At 44.0% G+C, this 16477-nt stretch overlaps 1 protein-coding gene across 7 annotated transcripts in view; it reads left to right on the top strand.

The window, feature by feature from the left end:
* The window catches only part of Ada2a (Transcriptional adapter 2A), a 278034-nt gene that overhangs the window by 251924 nt on the left and 9633 nt on the right, over nucleotides 1-16477 (top strand). For all 7 annotated transcript variants that reach the window (XM_075684082.1, XM_075684078.1, XM_075684081.1 and 4 more), the window contains one exon: nucleotides 11815-11896. In XM_075684082.1, the coding sequence (XP_075540197.1) occupies nucleotides 11815-11896 (82 nt within the window). The remainder of the gene's footprint in view (nucleotides 1-11814; nucleotides 11897-16477) is intronic.

The raw sequence follows: 16477 nt of genomic DNA, 5'->3' as shown, positions 1-16477 counted from the left end.
TATACGTGCATCCGGTGCAATGCTTTCCGTTGTATCAACAATTTCAATGTCATGGCCGATCATGTAAGCAAAAGTAGCTGTTTACTATTTACAATATCCAGAATTGATCAAACGTGAAGTTGTCACCGGCATTCTGAGTGGTTGGAAGGCATAATTTCTTTGAAAAATGGCCGCTAGAGGAGCAGCGTGAACTCGAGCGGCTTTATAGACTAGGAAAACTGCCTTAAAATATTTAGACTTGAGGGGAAGCTTCGTTAACATACTATAACACGGCAATCAGCACTCGTATACGACGAGAGAAATTATTGAGACGTGGGAAATTCCCTTGAAATAAATCTGGTTTGCGAGACAAATGCTTGTATGTATTGAATCTCTTAAAAGATGAGGGGGGATATATGCGCTCACCGAGAGGGCGTCTTCAGCACGAGACCACCGCGAGGCACCTTACTGAGATGTAGAGAGCTTCGCGGCCGGAACGAAATCTCCCCTCTCCGCCGGCCCAGGGTGGAAAACGCGCTTTCCGATCGCTCAAGGTTGCGCGGATATTGTATAGCTCTAGCGTCTAGGAAAAAGCCTAAACAGGTGCGGGGGCGGCACGCATAGCGTGGGAAGCTAGCCGCCGGAATAGCTATCTCAAGTACTGCTGCTGGCGAGGGCGAAATACCTTCGTGTAATTATAATAACCCTAATAGGACTTCTTTCAAAGAAAAAAAAACAAAGAGAAGAAAAAGAAAAGGGAAACGGTTCAGAAGGCTATACTACGAGAGCTATGACTGATACTTTTCTATATATATGTATTCATCTCATCTATGGGATCGCATGCACGCGCTGTTGGTTTTAAAGCGCAACCGTGGTAGGGAAACGGAAGGCGATATAAGCATGCGTGTCCATGATACGCACACGACAAACTGCCTTACAATATTTATAATTGATATATATATATACACACACAAAAGCCAATATAGGCTGCTCGACACTATCTCGCTCGTTTTTATAGCGAAGTACATCAGAACCGACTCGTCGTTCCACAACAACCATTTCCTGAGTGATCGCCAGATATATGCCGAATAACTTCCTGTCATTCAATAAGAATGTCTCTCTTTCATGCAGCCTACCAATTCGCGCTGTTTCGGTTTAGACAAAACAATTTATCATTCGAGGCGCACTTGCCAAGTTTGCCTCCAGTTAAAACTGCCTGCGATGCCTATAGTGCAGCTCTTATCTCGCTCAACATACACAGTTCTATATACGTGCATCCGGTGCAATGCTTTCCGTTGTATCAGCAATTTCAATGTCATGGCCGATCATGTAAGCAAAAGTAGCTGTTTACTATTTACAATATCCAGAATTGATCAAACGTGAAGTTGTCACCGGCATTCTGAGTGGTTGGAAGGCATAATTTCTTTGAAATATGGCCGCCAGAGGAGCAGCGTGAACTCGAGCGGCTTTATAGACTAGGAAAACTGCCTTAAAATATTTAGACTTGAGGGGAAGCTTCGTTAACATACTATAACACGGCAATCAGCACTCGTATACGACGAGAGAAATTATTGAGACGTGGGAAATTCCCTTGAAATAAATCTGGTTTGCGAGACAAATGCTTGTATGTATTGAATCTCTTAAAAGATGAGGGGGGATATATGCGCTCACCGAGAGGGCGTCTTCAGCACGAGACCACCGCGAGGCACCTTACTGAGATGTAGAGAGCTTCGCGGCCGGAACGAAATCTCCCCTCTCCGCCGGCCCAGGGTGGAAAACGCGCTTTCCGATCGCTCAAGGTTGCGCGGATATTGTATAGCTCTAGCGTCTAGGAAAAAGCTTAAACAGGTGCGGGGGCGGCACGCATAGCGTGGGAAGCTAGCCGCCGGAATAGCTATCTCAAGTACTGCTGCTGGCGAGGGCGAAATACCTTCGTGTAATTATAATAACCCTAATAGGACTTCTTTCAAAGAAAAAAAAACAAAGAGAAGAAAAAGAAAAGGGAAACGGTTCAGAAGGCTATACTACGAGAGCTATGACTGATACTTTTCTATATATATGTATTCATCTCATCTATGGGATCGCATGCGCGCGCTGTTGGTTTTAAAGCGCAACCGTGGTAGGGAAACGGAAGGCGATATAAGCATGCGTGTCCATGATACGCACACGACAAACTGCCTTACAATATTTAGAATTGATATATATATACACACACAAAAGCCAATATAGGCTGCTCGACACTATCTCGCGCGTTTTTATAGCGAAGTACATCAGAACCGACTCGTCGTTCCACAACAACCATTTCCTGAGTGATCGCCAGATATATGCCGAATAACTTCCTGTCATTCAATAAGAATGTCTCTCTTTCATGCAGCCTACCAATTCGCGCTGTTTCGGTTTAGACAAAACAATTTATCATTCGAGGCGCACTTGCCAAGTTTGCCTCCAGTTAAAACTGCCTGCGGTGCCTATAGTGCAGCTCTTATCTCGCTCAACATACACAGTTCTATATACGTGCATCCGGTGCAATGCTTTCCGTTGTATCAGCAATTTCAATGTCATGGCCGATCATGTAAGCAAAAGTAGCTGTTTACTATTTACAATATCCAGAATTGATCAAACGTGAAGTTGTCACCGGCATTCTGAGTGGTTGGAAGGCATAATTTCTTTGAAAAATGGCCGCCAGAGGAGCAGCGTGAACTCGAGCGGCGTTATGGACTAGGAAAACTGCCTTAAAATATTTAGACTTGAGGGGAAGCTTCGTTAACAAACTATAACACGGCAATCAGCACTCGTATACGACGAGAGAAATTATTGAGACGTGGGAAATTCCCTTGAAATAAATCTGGTTTGCGAGACAAATGCTTGTATGTATTGAATCTCTTAAAAGATGAGGGGGGAAATATGCGCTCACCGAGAGGGCATCTTCAGCACGAGACCACCGCGAGGCACCTTACTGAGATGTAGAGAGCTTCGCGGCCGGAACGAAATCTCCCCTCTCCGCCGGCCCAGGGTGGAAAACGCGCTTTCCGATCGCTCAAGGTTGCGCGGATATTGTATAGCTCTAGCGTCTAGGAAAAAGCTTAAACAGGTGCGGGGGCGGCACGCATAGCGTGGGAAGCTAGCCGCCGGAATAGCTATCTCAAGTACTGCTGCTGGCGAGGGCGAAATACCTTCGTGTAATTATAATAACCCTAATAGGACTTCTTTCAAAGAAAAAAAAAACAAAGAGAAAAAAAAGAAAAGGGAAACGGTTCAGAAGGCTATACTACGAGAGCTATGACTGATACTTTTCTATATATATGTATTCATCTCATCTATGGGATCGCATGCGCGCGCTGTTGGTTTTAAAGCGCAACCGTGGTAGGGAAACGGAAGGCGATATAAGCATGCGTGTCCATGATACGCACACGACAAACTGCCTTACAATATTTAGAATTGATATATATATACACACACAAAAGCCAATATAGGCTGCTCGACACTATCTCGCGCGTTTTTATAGCGAAGTACATCAGAACCGACTCGTCGTTCCACAACAACCATTTCCTGAGTGATCGCCAGATATATGCCGAATAACTTCCTGTCATTCAATAAGAATGTCTCTCTTTCATGCAGCCTACCAATTCGCGCTGTTTCGGTTTAGACAAAACAATTTATCATACGAGGCGCACTTGCCAAGTTTGCCTCCAGTTAAAACTGCCTGCGATGCCTATAGTGCAGCTCTTATCTCGCTCAACATACACAGTTCTATATACGTGCATCCGGTGCAATGCTCTCCGTTGTATCAGCAATTTCAATGTCATGGCCGATCATGTAAGCAGAAGTAGCTGTTTACTATTTACAATATCCAGAATTGATCAAACGTGAAGTTGTCACCGGCATTCTGAGTGGTTGGAAGGCATAATTTCTTTGAAAAATGGCCGCCAGAGGAGCAGCGTGAACTCGAGCGGCTTTATAGACTAGGAAAACTGCCTTAAAATATTTAGACTTGAGGGGAAGCTTCGTTAACAAACTATAACACGGCAATCAGCACTCGTATACGACGAGAGAAATTATTGAGACGTGGGAAATTCCCTTGAAATAAATCTGGTTTGCGAGACAAATGCTTGTATGTATTGAATCTCTTAAAAGATGAGGGGGGAAATATGCGCTCACCGAGAGGGCATCTTCAGCACGAGACCACCGCGAGGCACCTTACTGAGATGTAGAGAGCTTCGCGGCCGGAACGAAATCTCCCCTCTCCGCCGGCCCAGGGTGGAAAACGCGCTTTCCGATCGCTCAAGGTTGCGCGGATATTGTATAGCTCTAGCGTCTAGGAAAAAGCTTAAACAGGTGCGGGGGCGGCACGCATAGCGTGGGAAGCTAGCCGCCGGAATAGCTATCTCAAGTACTGCTGCTGGCAAGGGCGAAATACCTTCGTGTAATTATAATAACCCTAATAGGACTTCTTTCAAAGAAAAAAAAACAAAGAGAAGAAAAAGAAAAGGGAAACGGTTCAGAAGGCTATACTACGAGAGCTATGACTGATACTTTTCTATATATATGTATTCATCTCATCTATGGGATCGCATGCGCGCGCTGTTGGTTTTAAAGCGCAACCGTGGTAGGGAAACGGAAGGCGATATAAGCATGCGTGTCCATGATACGCACACGACAAACTGCCTTACAATATTTAGAATTGATATATATATATACACACACAAAAGCCAATATAGGCTGCTCGACACTATCTCACGCGTTTTTATAGCGAAGTACATCAGAACCGACTCGTCGTTCCACAACAACCATTTCCTGAGTGATCGCCAGATATATGCCGAATAACTTCCTGTCATTCAATAAGAATGTCTCTCTTTCATGCAGCCTACCAATTCGCGCTGTTTCGGTTTAGACAAAACAATTTATCATTCGAGGCGCACTTGCCAAGTTTGCCTCCAGTTAAAACTGCCTGCGATGCCTATAGTGCAGCTCTTATCTCGCTCAACATACACAGTTCTATATACGTGCATCCGGTGCAATGCTTTCCGTTGTATCAGCAATTTCAATGTCATGGCCGATCGTGTAAGCAAAAGTAGCTGTTTACTATTTACAATATCCAGAATTGATCAAACGTGAAGTTGTCACCGGCATTCTGAGTGGTTGGAAGGCATAATTTCTTTGAAAAATGGCCGCCAGAGGAGCAGCGTGAACTCGAGCGGCTTTATAGACTTGGAAAACTGCCTTAAAATATTTAGACTTGAGGGGAAGCTTCGTTAACAAACTATAACACGGCAATCAGCACTCGTATACGACGAGAGAAATTATTGAGACGTGGGAAATTCCCTTGAAATAAATCTGGTTTGCGAGACAAATGCTTGTATGTATTGAATCTCTTAAAAGTTGAGGGGGTAATATGCGCTCACCGAGAGGGCATCTTCAGCACGAGACCACCGCGAGGCACCTTACTGAGATGTAGAGAGCTTCGCGGCCGGAACGAAATCTCCCCTCTCCGCCGGCCCAGGGTGGAAAACGCGCTTTCCGATCGCTCAAGGTTGCGCGGATATTGTATAGCTCTAGCGTCTAGGAAAAAGCTTAAACAGGTGCGGGGGCGGCACGCATAGCGTGGGAAGCTAGCCGCCGGAATAGCTATCTCAAGTACTGCTGCTGGCGAGGGCGAAATACCTTCGTGTAATTATAATAACCCTAATAGGACTTCTTTCAAAGAAAAAAAAACAAAGAGAAGAAAAAGAAAAGGGAAACGGTTCAGAAGGCTATACTACGAGAGCTATGACTGATACTTTTCTATATATATGTATTCATCTCAGCTATGGGATCGCATGCGCGCGCTGTTGGTTTTAAAGCGCAACCGTGGTAGGGAAACGGAAGGCGATGTAAGCATGCGTGTCCATGATACGCACACGACAAACTGCCTTACAATATTTAGAATTGATATATATATATATACACACACAAAAGCCAATATAGGCTGCTCGACACTATCTCGCGCGTTTTTATAGCGAAGTACATCAGAACCGACTCGTCGTTCCACAACAACCATTTCCTGAGTGATCGCCAGATATATGCCGAATAACTTCCTGTCATTCAATAAGAATGTCTCTCTTTCATGCAGCCTACCAATTCGCGCTGTTTCGGTTTAGACAAAACAATTTATCATTCGAGGCGCACTTGCCAAGTTTGCCAGTTTAATTCCTCCTGAAACCACACACCAAGAAATTTTTGTTCCCTAACGTGTGTAATACAATTTCCTTCAAATGTGACACGTATTTTACTTATAGGCTTGTTCATAGGTCGAAATATCATATAGGTTGTTTTTTTGGCATTTAAGCGTAGCTTATTTTGCCTTAACCATTCTTAAAGATGCCTTAAATACTTATTTACACTGACTGCAATTGATGTTAAATTGTCTGATGAAAAGAAAACGTTTGTATCATCAACGTACGTAATAAGTTCAGGGAAACCGGGAATTTCTACAATATCGTTTATATAAGCAAGGAACAATAGTGGCCCCAATATGGACCCTTGGGGGACTCCTTGGTTTAACTTTATCTTTTTAGACATTGGTGCTATTAATTTGCATGAATTGATAGCGATCTTCAAGGTAACTTTTGAAGAGTTGAAGTGCGACTCCACGCACTCCATATCTCGACAATTTCTGAATTAATAGTTGGAATTGTATGGAGTCAAATGCTTTTTGAAGATCAAGAAAGAGCCCAAGAGTGTATTTTTTCTTTTCCATATGGTCGATTATCTTATCCTTGATATATGATAGAGCTTGTTCCGTTGACTTACTTTCTTGAAACCCATATTGACTCTTTGTTATTATTTGATGTTTATCAAAAAAGGATGCAAGTCTATTGTAAATTACTCCTTCAAATATTTTTGATATTGTTGGAAGCACAGATATTGGTCGATAATTTGCTAAACTATTGATATCACCACCTTTATGTACTGCAGTGACTTTTGCCACCTTTAACTGTTCCGGAAATACACCGGCAGTGAGGCTGAGGTTGATAATATAGGCCAATACATCACATATCAATGGTGATATCAATTTCAACTCAGCAGAACCTATTTCATCAATCCCTGATGCAACATTATTTTTAACATTTCTCATTAAGTTTTCTACTTCAACCAAATCTGTGGGTACCAAAAAAACAGAATAAGGCACAGTAGGCTTATCAGCAGTTGGGGCACTTTCCGCATTTCCATCGGTTGCAACATAGGAGCCCGCGTTTATAAAGTGTTCGTTCATGACATTGGCCAAACTTTCGCCGCTGAGTGTTTCACCATTAATTTTGAGGTCCTGTGTCCTATTACAGCCTTTATTCCTGTTCGTAAACCCATTTATGACTTCCCATAATTTCCTCTGATTGTTGTAAATTTTTTCAAATAGCTATTCATAGTAGTTCGCTTTAGCCTTTTTTATGTCTGAAGTTAAGACATTTCTATATGCCTTATATTTAGTGAACGCGTCAGCCTCTCTCGAGTGGATGAAATCGTGGTACAACTTCTTCTTTATTTCAATGCGCCTGTAAAGATCAGAATTTATCCAAGGCTCTCTACATTTTTTATTTATATCCCGTGATAACTCATGAAGTGGAAATCCTGCATCATAACTAGCACGCAACAGCTTTAGGAAGGTGTTATAAGCTTCATCAGGGTGATTTTGCCTATAAACAGTGCTCCAATCTAGGTTCTAAACTAAGTGAAAAAAATTTTCCCGAGTTTTGCTGTTTTTAGTTCGTTGTAAAAATGTCTGGGTTTTTGGTATGCAAAGGCGAGAAGTAGATAATACCAGAAAGAAGATGGGCATATGATCACTGATGTCATACGAAAGAACCCCGGTTTTTATATTCTGCGAATTTAAATTTGAAGCACATATATCAAGCAGCGTAGCGCGTACCGATGTAATCCTAGTAGGTGATGTTATAAAATTTGCACTTCCATATGTAAGCAAAAGCATTTCAAATTCTTTCGCATAGGGATCATTGGAGCAGAGGTCAATATTTATGTCGCCCATAATTATGCAAGGAGTATTCCAGAGAACAGTTGATGACAACACAACGTCAAGGAACTGAATAAATTTATTTTTGTGGCCACAGGGTGGCCTATATACACCAACTACTAAAAATGGTCCAATACACATAGTCATGCATTCAATATCATCATTCATGACAGAATATTTATCAAGTAGTTTCACAAGAAAGAGCAGCCTTAAAATAAATAGCAAGACCTCCACCTTTTTGCTGTTCATGACAAAGAATTTCATTTCGATAAGCTGGAAGGAACGGTGCATCTTCTTTACAAGTGATCCATGTTTCTGAGAAAACCAGCACATCAAACCCAATTGACAGAGACTGTACAAAAACAGCAATGTCATCGACTTTTCTTTTTATACTTCTACAATTTATATGTAAAGTGGAAAACAAGTTCTTGCTAGAGCGGAATTCACTATTAAATTCTGCAACATCATAATACTTGCAGTTATTAACAACATCAGACATAATCAACCATTTTCAATTTCGTATATCACATGGCATGTTCAATTCCTAATTTTAGTCGCAATGTGTATCATTCGTGAACCTTCATCCTTGCGTGCTAGCACTTTGCCACCAGATGTCCAGACAAATTTCCAGCCAGTTTCTTTCTTGTTCTGTATTGCCACTGCAAGCAAAGCCTTGCCCCTCTGAGTCAAATGCTCATTTACAAAAATGGGCATTTTCTTCTTATCCCCAAACACAGAGCTATCCAGCCTTTTCTTTCTATACTTCGCCAGAATATCGTCACATTTCGTTCTTTTGACAAAACGAACGATTATCTTCTGCACACCTAGTTTAGGAGTGTGAATCCAGTGGCATGTGTCGATGTCAGCCGGATCAATCGTCGTGCCGACAGCTTCCCCTATCTTTGTTACAACAGCCACTGGATCATTTCCCACCGGGGCACCTTTTATCTCAAGATTGTTTAGGCGCTGATACTGCTCCAGCTCATCGCATTTTTGTGCCAGTTTCTTGTTTTCTGCTTTTAGTTCCATGTTTTGCCTGATAAGTTCTCACATTTCAGCTCTCATATTCTTAATATCAGTGGCTGCATCTTTCACCTCACTGCAAGTATCAGAGCAAAATGTTATGCTGTCTTTAATTTCCCTCATCTCAATTCTGAAATCACGTTTGAAATTTTGAAACGCTTTCGACAGCCCTTTAAGATCTTTTGCGTCAGTTGCGTCCTTCTCCGCATCTTTTCAGGCATTCTTTGCGGAGTCTTTCCCCATTAGCAAAGCAAAAACACTTCACGCAACACAAATACACTTCATGCTGTGTTCGGCAGCAGTGCACAAGAACAGAAGCAAATTTAAAAGCAAGTAACACCAATTCTCACCTGCAAAAGCAGAAGGTGTGTTACGATTTGCACTGTTTGTGCACCGCCGCCGAACTGCGTGGCCCACTTGGTGAAGCCGTCCTTTTATGCGTCTTCCACGGCCAGCTGGCGTTGCGGCCATGTGAAGATCCAAGCACAGGCACAGGACCACGGTGGCCAAACTTGCAGCAGAGCGTCCGTCCACGAGGTTGATAAGGGCAGTTTTCCGTGAGCCGAGTTAAGGACAGTGAGCTGCAAAAGCTGAAGGTGTGTTATGATTTGCTCTGTCTGTGCACCGCCGCCGAACTGCGTGGCCCACTTGGTGAAGCCGTCCTTTTATGCGTCTTCCACGGCCAGCTGGCGTTGTGGCCATGTGAAGATCCAAGCGCAGGCACAGGACCACGGTGGCCAAACTTGCAGCGGAGCGTCCGTCCACGAGGTTGATAAGGGCAGTTTTCCGTGAGCCGAGTTAAGGACAGCGAGCTGCAAGAGCTGTAGGTGTGTTACGATTTGCTCTGTCTGTGCACCGCCGCCAAACTGCCGGGACGGGCCACTGCCTGCACAAAGTAGAAAAGCCACATGAAGCGAGAATGAGCCATGATGCCACAGGCACTTTTCCGGTGCCCACTCAATTGTTGTCCACCTGAATGTAATGCAAAGTTACCCATATTGGTGAAGGATGTCGTACACTTCCTCCACCGTGCAAGGTTCTGCAGAACTGATTTGCCATATGCAGTGTCCTGGCACTTCAATTTGTTGAGTAATTTGCACTGCGACCTGCTAACCTCCTGGTTAGCTCGAATGGCAGAGCGACAGCCCCGGAAAGGTGTTGGTCTGGGGCTTGAATCTTGGACCAGGACTATTTTCTTGTCAGCTGCAAAGCTTTCTGTCTGAATACCCTGTATGGGTTTCCATGGTAGCTTGGTGCTACATTTGGGTTGTAGTCTTGGGTTCTCTCGAGCCGCCTTTGTGCGTAAAGCTTAGGCTTGACAGCCAACTCCCTTTTGCTTACCTTGTACAGCCGGGCTTCAGCGGTGCTAGGACAAGTGGAAGGCATGAAAACACACTGTAATAACAAGGACAACAACATTTATTGCTCCAGAAGATTCACGTGGAAGCAGGTTGGTTCTGACCGCGACGTTTGCCGGGGTCACTTGTGGGGTGAACAAAGGCAGAGTGCGACAAAGTATTAGAACGAGATGGTTACCTGTAGTCCTGCCTTCGTCGTGGCTCGCAGTTGCGCCAATTTCGGCACCCCTGCCATGTTTTTTGCTTGGTCCAGTGTTAGCGAGCCTGCGCAGCCACATGATGGTCTACGTCAGTGACAAAGGGGAAGGGTCGCGCCGCCAAGAAGCTGCCTGGCCTTCCCGTGCGAGAAAACCGTGCAAGGAGCATCTGCTCCACTTACGTTTCCTGGCGTTCCTTTGGACGTACGGAATTATCGGTTTCCATAATTCCCCCATCGTAAATGACAATTTTCCCTTTCATAACTAGTTGCTTTCAACTAAAACATTGTACAATATTTTTCATCACTGATTTCTAAGTCGATAATACTTTCTTGCAGACTAGTTGGTTCATACATGCATTATAGGCGCAAGATGCGCAAGATTGCGTAAGTTGAATTGCACAAGAAAAGAAAGAAAGAGGGTAGGACAGTGCGCTGTGTCCTTTCATCTCTTGTGCATCTTGCGCAGCATGTTTATAATTCAAGTACTATTAATTCTAAGTGCTCATCATGCATACACGTGCTGTGGTTGCCTGCAGGTGTTGCAGAAACATGCTGCAGGTGTGGGTGCCACTGTTACCGTGGTTACAACAAGAAATGCTTAAAGCAGCAGCTTTTGACAGCTGAAACGTAAATTTCAGTTGTCAGTTTGTTCTCCATCTGCTTCATATGGGTAACCAACTTGGAGAAGCTTAGATGCATGTTGCAGCACAGGCTGCCCATGTTTTGTTAAATATAGAACAGGCATGTTCATGGACTGAGCAAATACTGTGCTGGGACAGTAGAAATGGGGCGGTCATTGCCCCCAAAATGATTTTTGTGCACACATGCACAGGAGGATTTTTACAGTCTAAAAGTGGTGACGCACTGTCAGTTGACATTTAACTTTCTTTAAAGCCTTTTTGAAAAGTTGCTTCAGCAGGGTGGCACAGTCAGTGTCTTGATTGCCCAAATTACAATATTAAATACTTCTATTTCAATGATGCTATGTATGCTAAAGGCTGTGTACTCGAAAAAATTACAAAAACACAGGTTAGAGAGGACAGTGTGCCTTTTGTGTTGTTATCTAGTATGGAACCTAACTAAACTAGCCCAGACCAATTAACACTTTACTGAACGCCAATCTCTGCGATTGCAAAAAGAAATCAGAAGCATACCGTAATTTGTGCTAGGGGATGCCTTTCAAGGTTTTGCAAGTACATCTACAAACTTTGAATTTCTGCTCATATTGGGCTGATAACTTGTCATTACAGAATGAAACGTCCACACAAGTTTGGCTACACAAGCAGCTTGTCAAGGATGCCTCTCTGTCACCATTGTCATCAAAAGGCCTTGGCAAGTAGCTGCTTTATTTTTGTATATGAATATGTCTTGCAGAGCAACGTTGTTCGAACTGTGTGTAGTCCTCCTTTAATTACTCTTGGGCTTATTTGATTATTTAGTTAATTCAATCTCAGCTAAAGGTCATGCACAGCCGGCGCCCATGCATTTCTATAAGCCCATACTTTCCTTATTTTGTACCTAAAGTTTACCTTTGCCGGATAGTTCGAACTTTGCCAGTTAGCATGCCTCACCCTATGGTGATCGCAGTAGCGACCCCTGTGTGACAGTGTCGGTCCCAGCAAAGCTTAGGGGACAGTGAATGCACTCAGCATACCTCATCACCCATCGAAAGCTCCTATATTCGGCCTACCCAGGAAGGTCTTCAAACAGTAATCGTAACTTGCAATATCTCTTTACGTTATTTACCCCATACTAATTTGCACCTTTCTTTTCAAGAAAATTTGCCCGAAAATTGCCTGTGTAGTGACATCGGATTTAAAACCAAAACTACCTTTCTGACGTTTGTGTGCTTTACTGCGTAACAAAAAAGTACTGTAGTAAAGCTGACTTTAGGAAACTGATTGCCATTGTGCAACACACATACTTTTCTTGATACAAGATTGGGTTAAATTTTTACTTTGTTTACGAGCTTTAATGTAATTTCTACGTTGGATTTCTACTTTGGACACAAGGAAAGTAGGCGCGCGTTTGTTTCAGGAGTGAATTAGACTCAAGCAAATACTGCCGAATGAGTCGCCAGTGTGTTTTGAAACTTTTTATGCATCTTGCTTTATTAGACCTGTCAGATAATCAATTTTGTCGGTCCCATCAGGGTCGACTTAACAGAAGTTGACTATACTAGTGCGATGGTAGGCAATGCCATCTGATGCAGCAGTTAATACAATGGCTTTGAGAGATGGCAGCAACTATAGAGAGTTTTAGGTTAGGCACCCAAGCGACTTCATTGTGCGGGCTCTTCTGTTATGCTCGCTTTGTGTTCTTTTGTACAACTGGCAGTTTGCGTCCCCCATTGCTTGGGTGCGGATTGCGTCCCCTAACCTAAAGTTCTCTAACGGACACTCGCAGTCTGTAATCCCTCGCTGGTCAGGTCGCCAAGCTGGTGTTGAAGGTGCGTGGCCCCTCTGATCACCTTGCACAAAAGAAGTTGGCATTCCTGCATAGTTCAGGCACTTGGCTAGAAAGAAGAAAAGCTATTGCGGTTCATAATTTTGTGTTGTTAAAGTGAGGTAAGATATAGCAATGTCGTCACATGGTAAAGATAAGCTCTAGCTGGCAGGCAAACAACCAACTTGAAAGGAAACTCATCTTTGGTTGGTGGTGATAGCTGTAAGTGTGGATGCCAGTCATCAAATTGAATGCTGTTTTATATTTATACAGGTGACCTCTGGAGTTCAGTATACAGTCGAACCCGCTTATAACGATACTGGTTTTAACAATATATCGGTTATAACAATGAGAAGCTGCTGCACTGTCAACTTTTGCATGTTTTCCATGGCGAAATAACCCGCTTACTACAATGCCCCAATGCGGCATTATCGGTTATAACGATGAAGTCTGGCTGCTGAGTGTCCAAGCCGAAAGTTAGTGAAATGCGAAATCCTTGAAAAGAAAAAAAGAAAACGAGAAATTCAAGCTGCTGCACAATGGGCCGCTGCTCCCACAGCCGCTGTGCGCTCATTTTCTAGTCCTCTCCGCACGGCTCTCTCCCGTCGCCCTTCCACTCCTTCGAACACGAATGGGCTGCACCCATAGCTCTACGCCGCCCCACCCTCCGAAACACGAATGGACCACGCCAACTGCACCGCATGCAGCTTGCTCGCGTGTTGCTCGTTGGCTCCTCATTCATTCTGTACTCCCCCTTCCGCCTCCCTGCTGGCACCGAGCTGTGCTCCCGCAAGTGTCGCAGAACATAGTGCTAGCCTTTCCTCCTTCCCTCAAGGACCACTTTTCTTCTCATTCAACACAGTTCTGCAAACAGCTTAATCGCTCGCGTTCGTCATAGTTAGTTGCCTCGAAGTCGTTCCTGGCCACGCGGTTTCTCAGCCTCGCTTGACTTGCCGCCGAAGCGGAAGATGACTGATCCACCTGGTGAGCATCGGCAATGCACGACATTGCCGGTGAAAAAAAAGGGCACTGCTATAGATTTGTAAACTAAGTGCTTCTAACCAATGAGATGATCATCGCGAACGTGCTTACATCAGATAGCAATGGCGACGATGGCAGCAATGATGCCGTAGAGCAGGCTGCCTCAACAAGGTCCTCACAGGAGGTCCGGCAGATGACTCAGTCCCTCCGGGCTTTCGTTTTCGCGAGGAACCTTCTGCTGCATTGCCTGGAGCACTTGGATGCCTTGGAGAAGGATGTCGGCAAGCTTCACGTATAGCATGTATAGGCTGACGGCTACAACATTCAAGATGCACAAACACTCTGGTGTTGTAAGGGCATCTCGTGCGACAACTTAAGTGGTTGGCATGTGTCACATTAAATCTGACGAAGCATCAGACAACATTATCACCTTTTGTGGTACACCGCCAAATTGAACTATGCATTCACACCGGTGAGTGATGAAAGTAAGGTGACTAAGTGCATTGCAAAGTCACATTGCAAGCTTTGCACTTGCAAGCTTGCAAGCTCACACCACTGCCTCATATTTTAAAGCAAAGCTTTTCTTGCCTCTTCCTTCGACTTCCCCACTGTTGCTGCTATCTGGCATGCTGCTTCGGGGGGTGGTTCAGAGCGTGTGTATACATGACAGGCTCGCAGCAGAGAAGAAAAGTGACACAAAGAACTCGTTTGGACTTTGGACCACGTTGAATGTGCACAATGCCTTCTGGAAAACCTTGGGCCTCACCACATTAGCCTCTTGATAGCTGTAATTATCTGTAACCCCCTGCAAGAGCATTGCAGAAATTGCAGTGCTTACCTTTCTACTAACGTGCAAGTCCAGAGGGAAGCTAGATAGAATGGTAGAGGGGGGGAGAGGAGGCAGAGAATGGGTAGAACCAATGACAGTCGCGAACAGAGTGAATAGCAGCCTTGCTGCTCTTGGCTCGCAGTTCCCATACTTTGTGTGAGGGCGGGAAAGGGAGAAGGTGACGCGGAAAAGGCTAGGAAGTGCTACTAGTAGACACGACAGTGGTTGCAGACAAGTGGGATAAACTTTAAGTTCAAGGTACTGTACGGTATGCTTCTGCTATTTCTGAAAAATAAACACCATGCACATTTGTCAAGCGGACAACTTACGCAGGGCATGCAGAAGTAAAATCGCATTAAAGCACACCGCAGAGTCTAGGCGACACTTCTGTGCCCGCCGCGGTAGCATTGCGGCTATGGCATTGCTTGAGGTCGCGGGTTTGATCCCAACCGCGGCAGCTGCATTTCGATGGGAGCAAAATAAAAAAAAAACCTAGTTCACTTAGATTTGAGGACATGTTAAAGAATACCAGGGTCTCAAAATTAATCCGGAGTCCGCCACTACAGCGTGCCTCATAATCCGATTGTGGTTCTGGCACATACAGCCCCATAATCTAATTCAAATTTAATACTTCTGGCACGATGCTATGTGCCATGTAAGGCTATGATAATGCTCAACCCACTCAGAGGTTATGAACAATGGCACACAACAACGCCTGAAGCAAACATGTCCCCCTATGTGTTCTGTGTACTACGCAAACAGCAGTGGCGCACGCATGATAACGTTTAACATCAACTAGCCACTCTCGTGTTGGACTAAAGGTTGAAGTAATTAAACATTTGCCATCAGTCACCGCAAATTATCGTGAATCAAAGGAAACAGCAAAGAAAGCTTCGTTTACATCGATTCCCACAATGCGTGGAAACTGCATATTTTTTTTTGTTTGCATAACCCTTACTTATAGTCACTAGTCTGTAAGTTATAATACGTGCTAAATAAGTTCTGTGGGAATCCTGCAAGGTGGAAGAAGGTTCATGAGAGGGAAAATTGTCATCTATCCAAGTGTAGCATGAAGCTACAAAGAAAACATGTACGGTTTTCTCAGAAAGGAAGCCTCACAGTTGAGGAAAAATTCATCCTGGTCTGGGATTTTTTTCTTTTTCAAGTTATAATACTTATAACTCCATAGCCCATGTACTGCGTCTAGTTCTTAGCTTTGTGCTTGATTATTGAGAAATTTTTCAGTTAGCTTATTGTTTAGCAGTGTGAACACAGTTGGGCACTTTTCACTTGTGGGACAAGTGAACTGAGTATTGAAATGCAAAGAATTGAGCGTTGGTTGATTTTTGCTAGTACAGGGCAAGGGTGGGTAGGTTGATCCATTGAGGTGCTCCAGATTCGTCGGTGGGATAGTGAGTTGTCTAGCATGACAAGGGACAAGCACTTGAGCCTCGTGCATTCGCTTAAAAAAGATAGCAGCTTCTGTTACGACACAACCCTCTCCTTGCAATGACGTGCCGATTCTGTGAAAGATGTTCAATGCTTGCGGTCAGTTCACAAGAAACATGAATGGTCATCACAAAGCACCACTACCAACGTAAAGACCTTTACAATATTACGTGACGCATGGCATCTTTATACGACTAATTTTTGTCTTG

The sequence above is a fragment of the Dermacentor variabilis genome, chromosome 3 (assembly GCF_050947875.1).
Source record: "Dermacentor variabilis isolate Ectoservices chromosome 3, ASM5094787v1, whole genome shotgun sequence".
Classification (NCBI taxonomy): domain Eukaryota; kingdom Metazoa; phylum Arthropoda; class Arachnida; order Ixodida; family Ixodidae; genus Dermacentor; species Dermacentor variabilis.
This window is presented reverse-complemented; position numbering and strand designations above follow the sequence as displayed.